Source organism: Zeus faber, assembly GCF_960531495.2.
Source record: "Zeus faber genome assembly, chromosome: 13".
Taxonomy (NCBI): Eukaryota; Metazoa; Chordata; class Actinopteri; order Zeiformes; family Zeidae; genus Zeus; species Zeus faber.
Window position 1 is genome coordinate 14,876,731 of NC_137198.1, and position 16,253 is coordinate 14,892,983.

A 16,253-nucleotide genomic window follows, 5' to 3' on the forward strand; every position below is an offset into this window, starting at 1 on the left:
ATAGTGGTCGTTAAACAATGCAGGCACCGATAGATTTCGATACAAATCATAGCCTTGTTTTAACCCAAAATCTATGCTTGGCAACTTTCGGTTGCTGTCAGTTTGTTTGTGCAGATATCGGGACACGGCTGGCGGAATCCACAATCATCCAAAAGCACATGATCTCAACATTGCCGGGGGTAAGAATAGGGGGGTTCCCGGGGAAGATCTTATTTAAATGTAAATGAAAACAGCAGGAAATAAAACACTGACTGACTTTGCTTTGTCATGAAAGATAAACTCACAATATGTTTTTTTTGTTTTTTTTTACAGTGCTCAACGGCAGCAATGGAATGCATGAGGCAATACACTAGCGAGCTGCTTGACTTTATTGCAGATATGCACACATTAACCAAACTCAAAGTAAGTCTCTTTCTATTTCTTGGGTTAGGTGTCCCGCATCCGGTAACGCCTTAAATCTCTTGTTTATGGCTTAAACGTTTCCTTACCACTCTTGCACCTCAAACAGAGCCACATGAAGGCGTGCTGTCAGCCATTACACGAGGACACCTTCGGTGGGAACTTGAAAGTCGGCTTGGCGCAAGTGGCCGCCATGGAGATAAGCAAAGGCAACCACCGTGATAACAAAGCTGTGGTCCGCTATCTTCCCTGGCTCTACCATCCTCCCTCCACCATGCAACAAGGGTAATATATCAACGATGAGCGTTATTTTGATGATAAAATAGGACCATTTATCGTGAGGTACTTTGTTGTGTTCGACTGCGTATTCATTTCATAACTCTGTTCTTTGCGCAGGCCAAAGGAATTCATAGAGTGTGTTTCCCACATCCGCCAGCTGTCCTGGCTCCTTCTGGGCTCCCTCACCCACTGTGCCCTGCACCAAGGCTCTACCTCCTGCATGCCCATTCCACTCGACGCTGGCTCCCACATTGCGGACCACCTCATTGTTATCCTAATTGGCTTTCCAGAGCAGTCAAAGGTCTGGTGAAAATAAAAGGGTTCCTTGCTGGCCCATGCACTCAGCTTTTGTAGGTTGGTTCGACCACCACCAAAAGAAATGACCTTTTTCTATCTGATCTTGGTCTCCCTTTTCCCAGACGTCGGTGCTGCACATGTGCTCTCTGTTCCATGCCTTCATGTTTGCCCAGTTGTGGACTATCTACTGTGAGCAGGCAGCCGCAGCCCCGGCCCTTCAGAACCAGAACCAGACTGAATTCTCCTCCAGCGCCATTCTCACCGGCCTGGAATTCTGGAGCCGTGTTACCCCCAGCATCTTGCAGCTAATGGCCCACAACAAAGTGGTGAGAGGCCCGTCTGTTCACTTCTCCTCATGGGAGTGAGATAGCTTAGCTTTCAAAGAGCAAATCTGGTCTCATTCGAATGTGAAATGCGAAGTGGGAACATTGTCTGGTCTCTGAGGAGGCTCGTTTATTATGTTTATTGCATTTGTGATAGATGTCTGTGTATCTGGATTAATCAAGAAAGAAAAAAAAAAGGTTTTCTCCACTCTCTTTTCTGCCAGATGGTAGAAATGGTGTGCCTTCATGTCATTAGTCTGATGGAGGCCTTGCAGGAATGCAATTCAACAATATTTGTCAAGGTCCAGTGCAATCCAATATAACATGAATACAACAATAAATCATTTTATGTAATCCCTAAATTCACTAAATTTACATTTTCTCCCCCCCTATTAGCTTATTCCTATGTGGCTTCCGATGATTCAATCCAACCTTAAGGTAGGTAAACTATCATTGAAGCTACAGATTACATTTAGGAGAGTTTTTTTTTTATTATTGAAATGTCATCCTTCAAAACGTTTCTCCTCCCTGTCTTATTATTTCCTCGATGATTCCAGCATCTGTCTGCGGGGCTGCAGCTGCGTCTTCAGGCCATCCAGAACAGGGTGACCCATCAGTGTCTGCAGGGCCAGGCACCCGGGGCCCTGCCGCTCGCGCTCCGCAAATGGCTGCAGTGCACCCAGTTCAAGATGGCTCAGGTGGAGATCCAGTCTTCTGAGGCTGCCTCGCAGTTCTACCCCATGTGACCCTTTTCTCTGGTCACCGTGGGGGTCATCCAGGGACCAAAACCTCCTCCAAGGGACTAGCATGCATCTGATCGGGCTAAAACTTTTGTTTTCCTTTTTTTTTTTTTTTTTACCAAAAAAGGATCCCTCTGTATTACTGACACTCTCTGGAATCCATCCAGATTGAACGCTCTCCTCGTAGATTATGTACAGAATGGTAAAGTAGTGCTAATCAATTATTATATCAGGTGGCTGACTGTAGTCAGCAGATGATTGAAAGAATATCTTTAGACCCTTGTTTGTAATAGTAAGGGCCTAAAAGCAAATGCTTGTTCATTACTAGATATGTTTACTCAGTGACCTTCATAATCTCAAACTTTTTAGAATTCATGGTTGCAAGCAGAATAATAAAAAGAAGGATTTTCTAAATGTTTGGAGTGGACACCCTGTTCTTTTCCGACTTGAAGGTCCGACCACTTTGGCGATGTTCCATTTAGATCCATTTTCGTCAGGTCACATTTATTTGCGCGGCCCTTTATCACGGCCCCAATCTCCACGGCTTTTACAGGCCTACATTACAGCCAGAGGACGGTGTAATCGGACAGAAAATGGCCGACGCGTATCATTCGGAGACGTCGGACCAAATAAAACCAACCACTTTGATCGCTGGCCCCACAAAAAATGAAGCTGGCCTCCGGTGCCCCCCCCCCCCCAAAATAAATAAATGACATGGCAGGCGTAATCAAAGTTCCATCAGAGATTCTTGTCAAAGTCATCCAGTCACGCTGACTCTGGCCATCAGAGCCCAGATCGATCAGGGTCCGAGCAGAGCTGCAGTGGCGATGTTGTAACTTGATAAGGCGGAGCCAGACATCAGAGGTAAACAAGAGGATCTCAGCTGCCCCACCCCCACCCACCCTTCATTGGCAGCAGGGAAACAGATCGGCCGCTGGATATACTAAGCAAACACAATTACCTTTGGCCTAATGGGGTTTACTGTGATTAAGCATTGTTGTGAGGTATAATGGCATTACAAAGAGACTCTCGTCTGGGAATAACAGATGACATGACAGCACGGCAACACCGAACTGCACATTAATCTTTGTTTTTTTTCTTCCCTGTAATGCTGCAAGCATTTCATTACGAGGCCGAAAATAATCTGATCAGAGGTCAGGAATAGATTTCATTTGATATTTTACACGAGAGTTGTGGAGCTGTTTTGCACATGACAATATATACTTTTTTTTTTTGGAGCAGTGTGTGGAATGTTTTTCCTCCGAAATATACAGTAATTAAAATACTTACATTTAATAAAGAATGTGTCAAATGAGTCACCAGCTTCAGCTGCCTACTATCATACAGTATGACTAACAAACACACACGCGCACACACACACACACACGCACCCACACGCAAGCACACACTCACACACACCCCATCCCTGGTGACCCAGAGCGCGCTGAATCAGGCTGCAGTGCCCCTTCTCATCAATTTCTAGTCTTGGCTCATCAAAGAGCCCCTCTCCTACTGTGTGTGCCAATGGTTTTGTGTGTCTCTGTGTGTTCTAATGTGGCACTAGGTGTGTGTATGAGTGGGTCCAAGATGTTGCGGTGTGTGTGTGTGTGTGTGTGTGTGTGTGTGTGTGTGTGCGCGCGCGCGCGTGTGTGTGTGTGTGCGTGCGCATGCGTGTGTGTGCGCGCGTGTGTGACTGCGTGCATGCGTACACATGCACGTGTGTGTAATCAAGCCCTCCGGCTCCGAGGCTGCAGCTGTGAGACACCACCGCCGTTGTGATGGTTTGAACTCGCAGCCCTTTCCAAAGAACCTCTCTCTCATTAGCGGCAGCTTATGTAATCAGCGTCCCACAGGTATCCAGCGCTTTCTCCGCCCTAGCCTGCCTACCCGCCTGCCTCCTGGAGGACCATATGGGAGCGCTGACCTGATGAGCAGATTGTTGGAGATACTGAGGGTAATTAACAATGACCAAAGGCCTCTCAGGCAGAGAGGGTGTGAGTGGGTCCTCAAAGATTGTGAAGGTCAGCTTTGAAAGGAGTCTGTGAGCACATGCACAGCAACTTGCACGCAGCCGCGACAAAGACTCGCTGGCACACAGACGCACCTCACACACGTCGCACAAAGAGCAGCAGGTTGGTCGGGCTCGGAAACGAGCAAAGATACAATTGAGAATGAACGTAGATCCCTCGTATCCTTTTCTATTTTTCTTGTTTATTTTTGAAAATACCTTTCTGAGAGTCCCATAAAGCTTGTTGCGATGTGGGAGACCCTTGTCCCTCCCGCCCAGGCCCTGTCACATTGCTTTTATTACAGTGGAATCCACAGCGCCTTGGCTGGACAATGCATGAATGTTTAAATTGCTCAGCGTGTCCATTGGCATTAACATCAAGCTTCTACCGCAGGGAAGGCAAAGTACTATGTAATCTCTCATTCACATTATAATTCATTGACATTCCTCTCTAGTGCTGTAATGTGCTCAGTACCTGGCTCATCCTGTGCAAAAAAAATGTACCCAAATTTAACATTTTTAGCCCAACATGTGATGTACATGTAGATGGAGATATGGGAAAACATATCTGTAATTATGTCAAAGTGGAATGGAACAACTAACCTTGTGTGTTCCTCATTTTGAAACCACTTCCCGCCACTTACCACTTTAAAACTTTTTTTTAATTTTTTATTACAGACTTTTGTCAATTTATTCATTGCATGGTCTGAGTTTATTTTATTTTTTTCCAAAATATTCATCTATTGGTTGTGACATTTAAAATTATGCCCTGACGGCACAATATGTGACCAATATGTCATCTTGTTTATCCCATTAAGCCCCCATGGATTGCAATGCACTTGATAATCACAGGTCATTAAAGATGTACGGTGCTAGACGGGGAGTGTGTCCTCGCCGTGTGAGACCCAGGAGACACGGCCGGAGCCGCTCTGCCCAAAACACACTCAGCAGCACAGCGCACAGCAGACAGGAGGGGCGCCGGATTATTATGAGGCCACCGATTTTTACAACGGTGACCACATATGGCCACATTTATCTGCCACTAGATATCGTTTTTTTTATTTTTTTATCTGCAGTTTCTTTTAACACAATAGACCACAGGCCGGTCATTATTTACAGTTTTATTTACAACTGAAAAAGTCAGCAACGAAATCAACTTATGCACATTTTCCTATCCGTTTGGTATTCTGCATAAATTGTGCATTGACTATTGAATGCCATATATACAATAATGGCTTGCTCCATAAACATAACAACATGGACATAATTCTAATTGGTAGCACATTGTTTATTTTTTTTACTATGTATAAATGCTCTGTTATGCTGTACATGTAATTAACAGTCCAGAAGGCAGATTTTTAATATCAATATTTACATTCATGCATCCATCATTTCTCTCATATGGGTACATTGTAGGGTATACTGTTTGCTTATACCTGTGCATGTTTCAATGCAAATGTGTGTTTGGAAAATTTAACAGTTTAGCCTATGTCTATACTATACTGACAGCCACAGAGTACAAACAACTCTCAAACAGAACACTTGTCTGCATGCACGTTCAAAAGCATACAGACACACAGAGAGACGGATCGATGGAAAGACAGAGACTGACAGACAGGCAACCATGCACGCACACGCACACGCACACGCACACGCACGCACACACACACACACACACACACACACACACACACACACACACACACACACACACACACACACACACACACACACACAAACACACATATTGAATGCTTTGAAGCAGCGTAGAATTGAGTGATGCTCCAATTCAACTCGGTTCTTTTTTTTTACAAGGGGATTGCGGAGGATGTGGATGGCGGCTGTGAGTCACACACGTTCCTCGGTGCAACCTGATCTGTGGCCATCGGCTATGCCTCCCGTCTCCTACCAGTCACAAGGTCAGGGCTTGGGCTCACGTCCCCCGTTTCTATAGTGATGGACAAAGCCTTCCTTGGTAGATTGCTAAATGTAGATTGTCAAGTCCAAACAAAACTTGTCTGAAGGCATCCAGCTGACCCCAAGACTGCAGGACTCGAAACAAATGAGTCACAAACTAAACAAATCAAGTGTAATAGCATTATTGTTAACATTGTAGGGACATTGCATCTAAACAAGCAAAGAACTAAATAAAAAATGCGGGCGGAAGGGGGGAGGGGGGTGGGGGTTGCAATGCAGTGCAGAAATGATAATGTAAACACACATCCACAAAACACATCACGGAGATCCCTGACTTTTTTTTCCGTCAAAGTCTCAGGGAAGAGAAAGGCATATCAAACAGCCAGAGACAAAACAACTGACACCAAAATTCTTTGCAGAGCAAGCGTGTTTTCTGCATCAGTGTCTCAACAAACTGACAGCGGGACTCAAAGCATCGGAGCATCACAAATGAATTATATGGTTTATGAATAATTCACTTCAGAAAACAGACCTATCAAGAAAAAAAAAACAAAGAATGCACATCATTCAAGATGTGAATAACTAAAGGGACGGCGTTGTTTAAGTATAAAAATAAATTCAAAGGTACGTGACTAAATAAACAGATGGGGATGGGGGATACATTGAGAATCAGCGGCAATGCTTTAAAAGGAAAATCACCACAATGTCCTACACTGACACTGCTCCTCTTTTATTTAAATGTTATTTTGATGGATTTCTTTAAATTGCATAGTCGGATGAATAATCCACATCTCAGAGCCAGAACCATGCCTCTCACATAGAATTTGCCCGGTAAAAGAAAAAGTAATGCAAAAAGAATACCCCCCCTAAAGGACAGACAGCATGAGGAATATAAAAAAATGTTGCATTCTCCATAGAAACCGCATGCACATTATTTATTGTGTGGGATGGGCTGTCCTGTCTAGCCGAGCGCGGTACCGCAGGGCTCCCGTGTTGTTGTCTGTTGTTCCGTCGCAGATGTCAACAGTGTGTGAGGTCTGGATCTGCAGCCGACTGGCAGACAGTCCCTCTCCAGCCAGCAGCCAACCAGCCTGTCAGCAACACTTGCTGTTACTAAGAGCATAATGTCCGGCCCGCTGTGCCACTTCTGACACCATGGGGGTTTGTAACTCTTACTCTCACCATCCTCAACTCTCTCTCTCTCTCTCTCTCTCTCTCTCTCTCTCTCTCTCTCTCTCTCTCTCTCTGCTTTTTGATTTTTTTTTCTTCCCTCTCCAACTTTATTGAGCTGGATGGTATCGTCAGTCAAGGCAACATGCTGAGAGAAGAGGAAAAAGTAAATGCCTTTCAAAATCGGGAGTAAAATATAAAAAATAAAAATTCTTCATCAGTCTGGATGAGAGGGAGTTGTTATTCTTTTGGGGGGGGGGGGGGGGGTTGAGAGATGATAGTCGTGAAGCCACTTCCTGCGTCTTCCGGGGGGACAGTCTATACCACAGTGTTGTTGGTGCCTATGGCCTTCTTGTTGCGGATGCTCATGGCGTACTCTCCGCGACTTGTCCCGTTCTCTTCTTTCCGTAGTGGTTTCCTGAGAACAAACATTTGGGGAAACAGTAAAGTGACAACAACATTCTCAACACAAGTAATTTGCTGCTTCTGAACCGTTAACCTTTGGGCTGATTTCACCCACCGCCGGCTTCGCCGTGAGGATACGCTGGTCTCAGCTATCCATTCTAATAAGCTCAATGTTAAAAGGTCAATTTGCTCTTGGCGCCATCAACAGAGACGGGAGGGAGAATACATTGCGGCATAGGGGATTTGGCAATTAAATAAACAGGTCGGGTAGATGCCATTTACACTGAATGAGATTGATGAGAATGCCTGTACACATCAGAATGTCTTGGGAATCCTGTCAAAGTTTAACCTGATGTGAAATGTCATCCCAATATTGGTTCCCTACTGCTGGGCCTTTATTTCTGGAGAGGTGCTTTCGGGTGAAAAGCCGAGCCACGGATGATTCTCGTGCGAGAAAAGAGCGGGATCCTTCAATGCAATGCTTTTTACGCACCCCTCGGTGCTTTTCTGTTTATTATATTTGTCCAGTGTACTGTGGCTCATGCACTGACCCCCCTCAGCTGCTCTCCCCGCTCGGCTTACGTAACTCAGAGACAGATCTGAATACAGTTCGTACAGTCATTGTCCCATTCAACACTGTACAGTGCCTTCGCTGTCTTGGGAGGACCCTTAAGCTACATCTTAGCTCAGTGTCTCTGTCCATCTCTGAAAGCTCTGGCTGGCCGGTCTGACTTGACGGACAGATTGGCAGATTATAGTCAATGTTAGACTCTGGGTCTAAGGTTTAATCGCTCAACACATACTTATTTTGCATTTATGTCTGCTTCTTGTGGCCCAGTCCCTCCATTCCGAAGAAGGCTGGTGACGAGTAAAAACCTGAATGTTATTCACTGCCTCACTGTGATTGACAGGTATCTCTGCCTATCCCACACTCCAAAGTCCGCACGCGGTATCCTCTCTGTTGGGAGGGGCCGAGGTAATGGATCAGGCTAATGGCGAAGTTGTAAACAAAAGGTCTGCCTGATGACTAAGAAGCCCTTTGGGAGTCCTTTATCCGGTGGGGTTTGAACGTCGCGGGGCCACCCAGGATGCACCCAGGATGCCTAGCAGGACAGATGCTTGTGCCCCGTCCCTGTAGGGCCTGGGGAAGCCTGGGAAAGGAAACTATCCGGCCGCGGGACGGAAACACATTTTGATTTAGGGGACAGCGTTGGCTGGCGTACAGTAGTAGCAGCAGCTCGGGGGGTTGGGATATACCAGTGTTTCCCCCCAGGGACAGACGGTGTTGTTTACACCGAGAATGGGAATTCTCCTTCTATTCTGGGAAAAGGGTGGAATGGCTTCTGCGGCCGATAATCAGTCACTGTTACGTAAGTTCCGCGGAGGGTCACGGTCTGTTGTTTTGTCCCAAGGGGCTGCTGGACAACATCCATGCTCTGGGAAGTAATGATAGTGTGTTGCTAATTGCAAGCTGCCTGATGAGATAGTGACGTCACTGTGGGTCACCGTGCAGGGCAGACCATTTAGGCCTTACACCAACCTCTACCCGGGCCTTCAATAATTAATGTCATGCTGCTGACACATGGCAGGTGGCTACACAACACTTCACAGGTTAGATTAATATTTCATATCAAAGCTGTGCAATCACAGTGCACATTCCTGTTTGAAGTTTGGGGAATGGATCATGTTGAAATTGGGGCGTGCGTTGAGCTGTTTACAATTACTCCAACCATCTGGATATGAAAGTAATATGCTATGGTTCAAAGTCAAAGCCACCCCCACCCCTCCTTCCCCAAAAAAGAAAAAGGGAAAAAACAGTATGTGGGAATCTTAAGTGCTGCTTACCTGTTTTGAAGGTACTGGAATGGTAATTGGGATGTAGACTAATTTCTACATTCAAAATGAAAAACTGAACGTTGAATTCCAATGAATGTTGACAAATGGATCATTCTGAACAAAACCATTTTGATCTTTATTGGATGTTTGATTTCCATTGCATGGTTTTTGACATGTTTGGCTTGGACAGGAGTAATTGGGACATATCATCTCTCATTTGACCAGAGGAGTTAGTGATTGGAAAAGACATCTAGCTTCATTAGTCACATTGCATCTCATTTGCTTTGGCTTCCTGGATGTCTGACAGTCTGGACTGCAGCATCATGTCCTTTGATTTGGATGGCACGGCAACACTGGGAAGCAGTGTAGTGTGTGTGTCTAAATCCTCCCCTAAGCAAGCACACAGAGGCTTCCCGAGACTTTGCACTCAACTGAATAGAATTATGTGAAATGGGTTATTTCTAACCCCTTTGCCTCTGACAGATGACTGGCAAACAAAGATTATGAAAAATAACAAAAGGCCAGGAGGGCTGGCCCTGCAGAGCCAGCTCCTCTGGCGTCTGTGCTGATCAGGCCCTGGATGCAGGCCAGATGAATTTTCATTGGGAAAGCCCTGAGCACTGAGAGGCTGAAAAAGGCTCTGTATATATATAACTGGCTATGTTTTTCCGCACTCGCAAACCCTTTTTCCAATTACTATTGACAAAGACACCCAATTACCGCCTGCCCCTGCTCCGGAAGACAACATATTATCTGTCCTGTTCTCTCTTGTGTTGCTCTCTCTTCAACTCAGGAGAGATGGATGATTAGCGCAGCCATGACAAATTTCAAGGAAATCATTCCTTTTTTCCCCCCTCTTTTCTTGGACTCCTTTCCTATTGGCCGGGGACTAATGAATGTCTAATGAGGCCAGTCTAGCTGGACCTGTGTGTTTCTCCCTTTCTTGTTCTGAGTGGAGGGCAACATGGCGTGGCACGAAGTCTGCAGTCATAGAGCCCACAGAGCTTCAGGACACGACCTGCTTGCATGTATAAAAGATGTGGCCCGCGACTGAATGACTGCGCAAATTAATTCATAAATAATGACTTGGGTTTGGGGCTACAGCAGCCTGTATTGCAACAACACTTTCCTACTGCGGCTGCATTAAAAAAGGTGCCCCTTGGCAACACAGGGGGCTGGAGAATTGCCATAATGAATTCCTAAGCCAACCACCCATTACTTCCGCCACCTGACTTTGCCTGTTTGTTGTTTGTAGCAAGGAGAAATGGAATTCTCCCAAAAAAATATAACAACATATACACAATGCATTCTTCACATAGTTTCACAAATAAAACATTTTCATAAATTTCTGTACACATATTTATGGCTCATCGCATACGGGTCTGCATCAGTGATGTGTTTATGGTTTGTTTAATATCTACAGTGTATATGCTATAAATATGATGGATGAGTGTATATATGTATGTGTGTGTGTGTGTGTGTGTGTGTGTGTGTGTGTGTGTGTGTGTGTGCGTGTGTGCATATGGGTTTGCGTGCGTGCGTGTGTGTGTGTGTATGTGTAAGCATTTATGCATGCGTGCGTGTGTCAATGGGTGTGTTGGCCGGTGGGTTGCTGGATGCACACAACTGCGCTGGGCATGCCGCTCTTTACATGTGCACTGCTTTGTGAATGCATGTGTGCATCTGTTAAATGTCTGTGAACGTGTGTGTTGAGGGAGCATGTGTGGCACGTAGCTCTGCCTGAATGTCAGACAGGGAATTGGGTCTTGGTTGTGCTGCGGGCTAAAATCTCACACAGTCTTTTCTCTAATAAGCCAATCCAAATGGGGATGGGGGCTGAGGGGGTGGGCGGGTGGGTGAGGTGGGTGGGTGAGGTGGGTGGGTGGGTGGGGGGCAGTTCCCAGCACAACTACAGGGTCTTGGGATTCCACTGGCAGGGAATCTTGCTTTCACATTTACATTCATTCTGCTGCTGGGATTGCAAGTATCTAATCTAAACTGTGAGTGTAATGCATCATGGAAACCGGGAGCATCCGTTGAAGTCTACTCTTGCAGGGTTGCAAAGTTGTCTTTCAGGAGCTCCCTTAAATAATTCACAATACACAGTGATTAATTTCTGAATGGCTCACTGTGGCGCCGCCGGTGACCTTTGCAGTCCAATGCATTATCTACTCCCTGGTCTAAGTGCAAGCTAGAAGGGGTATGACAGGGTCATTGTGGTCTTCTGTTAAATTCATGTGTGCAGAAACAAGAGAAATGGTATTTTGTCATGGGTCAAAACATAAAAAATCGGGCCTTTAAAAGCTGGGCACAATTATTTATGTTATATGAGGTAATGTCCTCCTGATCTCATCCTGCTCTCTCATCACAAGTCGTGAGAAGCTGGACATTGTACTTGGAAACATAACAGAAAAATGCAATTTAGGTAGAACGTCACAAAGCAAAGGGACCGGCAACAAGGTGGCTATATTGTCATCCAACCTCTTGATGGCCTTGTAGCAGATGATGATGGCTGAGAGGAGGAAGATGACTGAGGCACAGCCCACTGTTCCAAGTACCATAATCTCCATTTCCATCCACCAGGGTCTTAACAAGGGTGCCATGGGCTCTGCCACTAGAAGAGAAAGAGAGAAAGGGAGGAGAAATTATGAGAAAAAAATGATATAATAATGAACTAATGAATTTTCTTTTTTTTTTTTTTACGGATCCAATTTTTTGAAATACATATTGCGATGTTCTGATCATGACTATCTGGGTGCCTACAGGAGAGGACCGTATTATCGGGCTGTCGCAGATCTGCTGTTCTGCCATCCAGACCACTACCGCCTTTCCCCTTCCCGTTGAGGACCACCATGGTGTTATCCTAATGCTTCCCATTCAATGCACGGCTTTCGGTTGTACGGGAGCTGTACTTTTTTTGTCGTGAACCCGTCTAATAAAGTCAATCAATCAATCAACCCAACATCACGTTATGACACCAAATGTTTAAGGCCGCACACTGATTTACCGCTATTCATTAGACCTTTGGCGCTTCGTATACAGCGCTGTCAGGTCTAGTCTCTCCTATAAGGGCGTGATGGAGTCTCATCCTCAAGTGCAGTGAAGCCGACATTTACAGCAACGGTCCCAAAGCAACGGGCCAGTGATCCACCGAGATGTACTGGCCCGCTGTCGTACTACAGCACAAAAAAGAACACAGCGGGACACAATTTGCCTTGCCTGCCCTCTAAGCGGGGACACGAGTACGTCCTCGCCTCGAGTAGGCCCACTGCCTTAAGTTCAGTGTTTACAGATATCCAACCCGACACCATGAATCATTTACGTTCCAGTCAGCCCTTTTAACTCCGGCATTTCTTGTCCACACCAATTACACTCGCAGGAAGCTCCTGCTCGTCCCACTATCTATCTATCTATCCATCTATCTATCCATCTATCCATCCATCCATCCATCCATCCATCTAACAGTCTATCTTTTTATCTAGCTGTCTGTCTGCCTAGATCCTCAATATACATACATAAATCCAAAGCGACTTTTCAGTGTTTTTGTGAATGAGTTTCACTCCATGGCAACGGAGTAGCCCTTAGTAATAACTGGAGACGATCTTCTGACACGGCAGACTCCTTTTGAGCAAGTGACAAGGCACAGCTCTCCTGAAGCCCAGCAGACCACGTCATAAGTCACTATGAATTTAAAAGCTTGCCTCTCTTTGCCAAACTTCCTTTTTAATCCTGAGTTTTGTCAGCGGCTGTGGGATTGAATTGAGTCGGTGCTAAGGATCTACTTCATTGTGATAATGCTACCTCCTTTGAAGGGGCCTCTGAGCCATATTTAGCACACAGTCCTCACTTCACTTGGTGGAAAGTGTTCTCGTATTTTTACTTTTTTGCAGATAGATAAGGTCCCCGTCATTGTCCCAGTTTTCCATGCCCACACATGCATATTCATGACATTGTCAGAGACTACTGTTTAAATCTAAATGTAAGCTCCAAGATGGCATGAAAAAAAATAAAATGCAAACGTGCTTCAAAGTCAGGAATAATTATGATAATTATGTGGCCTAATAATTGAGACTGACAAACACCAAAAAGGGCGGGGAAGACTGCGTGGGGGATTCAGAGTCAATTATTCATTTTGCCGGCACTCTGTACTACTAGTTTAAAGGCAAATTAAAGAAAAACGGAGATCAACGTGTTTTTTTTTTTTTTATCACCGCATAATGTCCAGCACTGAGGTGTCCGAACTGCACCTGATAGGCTGGAGTCATGTGTTAGCCATCATTACGCATTTAAATCCCCCCAGCCCTGAGTACAGTCAGGTGGTCCTGGCAGCGTTTATGCAACAGCCTTGACAACAATCACAAAGAGGTTTCCAACTCTCGATTCAGAGGTGACTCACTTGGTGGGTCAGGGGGAGAAAGCATGGCCGCCACGCTGACAAGGCACAGGTGCAAAAAAAAATTGTTGAGGCCCATTGATTGAAGCCACTCCGTTTCCTAGGAATTTGATGATTGATTACGTTTACCTCCTTACAATGTCGGGGTTGGTGGGTGAGTAATTCTAAACAGTCACAGTAATAACTAAAAATGGTTGCATCATCAGGAACGCCTGTCCCGGTATTTCAGAGCGCTGCTCATTAATACACTCACGAGTACTCACAAATCATATCAACTTTCAGCAAAGAGACAGACGAGATGGATTATACAATCTGTCAATGACAACACCATTGCTGTATTGGGATGAAATAAGGAAGTGCATGGGGGGGGGTGTGCCGCTACAGGCGTTACACACACACACAAACACACACACACAAACAAACACACATATACACACACAACCACACACACTCCCACGTTGCTGCCGGCTTGACTGCAAATGAAGCTGGAGCCAATGGGCGGTTTCATTAGCCTCTTATCTGTATCAAACTAAAGCTAATTTAATTAACTCATCTGTGTTTTAATCAGCGGTCCTCCGGGGAAAACCCCAACCACTGAACCACTGAATGTGGCGTCTAGCAGGCGTGAATTTCACAGGCAGCTGGGTACTCCCCCAAGGTTGGGCCGGACATAAATTAGTCCTGTGTTCAGCTGTCAACAATCTGCCGGATCCATCGTCATGTGGGCACACACACACACATAGAAGACACACAAGTGCACGCATGCATACACACATACATGTGATGTTAACATTCATGCTTAAGCTCGGGGCCAGAATGGAAACATTTGATGCCAAAACAATGAGTCTGTGCCAGGCAGCGGCTTAGCACCTGTGCTCGGATACTCGTGGTGTCCATGGTTAGAAACCGATGTGGCTGGAAACAGTGGAGACAGACAGCTTGGCGTGAGACAGGTGCGAAGTGCTGAAAGTGTGAGCGGTGATCTTACCTGTGGTCCCGAGTAGCCGCGGGGGAGGCGGCGGTGGAGGCGGGGGAGGAAGGGGAGGGTAGCTTCTACAGTGGCATGCCAGCTGGCACTGTTCACTAACTTTCTCCGCCACAGTCTGTGAGCATGACCTCTGGAGTTCACCCTTATGGTGGGAGAGAGGAAAGAAAAAAACAGCGCAAGAGACAGGCAGACAGAGAGAGAGGTAAAGTGAGGGGACATTTGAGGCACTGTCTTTTAATGCATACTGAGTGAAAACATCGGTGCAACACTCTGCATCTGAAATGAGACCCTTGGTCCAGGGGCCTCCTCCTGAGTAGGAATAAACCTGTGCGTGGATCTCCCCACAATATCCTGCGCAACCTCACAGCTCGGCTATTGTTGTCACAGAACCCACGGTGTGTCAACATGCAGTGTGCTGTGGTATTATGTCTATGGCTGCAGCCCTCTGCCTGAAAGAACACCACCCACCAACAGAGTGGGCAGCAGGCTGCCCCGAGGAGTGTGCGTGGGTGGACTCAAGCAGATCACATTACACATGAACCCTGGCAACACTGCCTGTGTGTGAACAGCGGCTCACCACTATCTGTAGGCAGCAGCATGGGGCAGAGGTTACACCACTCATCCCCAACATATGCCTGCTGCAGGGATCCTTGTGCGATAGTTGGAATATTGTTATCATACAAATGCAGCCGGTTGCTCATGTTCATGCAACAATATGTGTTATGTGCATTTGTGTGTGTGTGGACAGCGATATATTACTGTCGGTACATATTTCCTGATCGCAAACTCACTCCACACTATACTATGACTGTAAACTTTAGGGGCTGCAGACACAGACTGACTATAAGCATGACGTTGAGATATATACTTGCGGGATGAGTTTATAGTCATGCACCCAATGCATTTAAAAGCATAGTGGATTTAATCTAGATTCGCCTCCACTAATACTAGTGCCACATCCACTCGTGCGTAAAAATGCCAAGTGGCGCGCCGGATCCTTACCTGGCATGAAATTAAAAACAGTGAGAGAAGGCAATGACCGAAGAAAAAAGGCCAAAAACTTAAAGTAAATGGCATCAGATCTTGGACTAGCATTCCTCTTGCGCTGTTCTCGGACACACTAAGCAGCGTTTCGGGTAGACGGACGAAGTACGCACAGGACCGGACCGTTTGGAAAAGAACCATCCACCCGGTCCCACCCGAGCTCCGCGACACGCAGGGTCTCCGCGCGCAGGTTTATGCCGCGATCATGCCCCTGCGGAGATCCCGCTGTCGGTCGCGTGTGACGGGCGAATATCGGCAATTCGTCATCATATCTGTGGAGTAGTTTTCTGTGGCTGAGTCAGTCAGCCGTCGCGTGTGCGGGCGGTGTGGCCCGGACCGAGCATCCCTCCGCGGCTGCATGCATGAGTGTGAGGCGCGCGGGCTCCTCTTCGGTCAAGCCATCGAAGTTGAAGGAAGAGGATCCTCAGAAATATCGCATTGGGGGTGGGGGTGG

The 16,253-nt window shown here is 46.2% G+C and overlaps 2 protein-coding genes across 2 annotated transcripts in view; one reads left to right on the plus strand and one right to left on the minus strand.

Moving 5' to 3' along the window:
- unc79 (unc-79 homolog, NALCN channel complex subunit) overlaps positions 1–2,044 on the plus strand; it is a gene marked incomplete at both ends in the record, with an annotated part of 33,985 nt that extends 31,941 nt beyond the window's left edge. Inside the window, 8 exons of the mRNA XM_080012889.1 lie at positions 102–179; positions 313–402; positions 509–684; positions 796–979; positions 1,098–1,301; positions 1,523–1,600; positions 1,695–1,736; positions 1,856–2,044. Coding sequence (XP_079869015.1) covers positions 102–179; positions 313–402; positions 509–684; positions 796–979; positions 1,098–1,301; positions 1,523–1,600; positions 1,695–1,736; positions 1,856–2,044 — 1,041 coding nt within the window. The remainder of the gene's footprint in view (positions 1–101; positions 180–312; positions 403–508; positions 685–795; positions 980–1,097; positions 1,302–1,522; positions 1,601–1,694; positions 1,737–1,855) is intronic.
- Positions 2,045–5,231: 3,187 nt separating this feature from the next.
- Positions 5,232–15,936, minus strand: prima1 (proline rich membrane anchor 1). Its single transcript, XM_080011967.1, has 4 exons — positions 15,758–15,936; positions 14,756–14,897; positions 11,856–11,988; positions 5,232–7,551 (listed from the first exon to the last, which is right to left on the minus strand). The coding sequence occupies exons 1-4, from the start codon at positions 15,848–15,850 to the stop codon at positions 7,452–7,454; spliced, it is 468 nt and encodes a 155-aa protein (XP_079868093.1). The 5' UTR covers positions 15,851–15,936; the 3' UTR covers positions 5,232–7,451.
- Between the last annotated feature and the right edge of the window lie 317 nt (positions 15,937–16,253).

Bases quoted from the DNA above. Each gene is read 5' to 3' on its own strand.
- prima1 (XM_080011967.1), bottom strand. From the start codon at position 15,850: ATGCTAGTCCAAGATCTGATGCCATTTACTTTAAGTTTTTGGCCTTTT. The intron at 14,898-15,757 runs GTAAGGATCCGG...TCCCACCATAAG, and splicing joins TGTTTTTAATTTCATGCCAG to GGTGAACTCCAGAGGTCATG. The intron at 7,552-11,855 runs GTTGGATGACAA...GTTTGTTCTCAG, and splicing joins TGCTACAAGGCCATCAAGAG to GAAACCACTACGGAAAGAAG.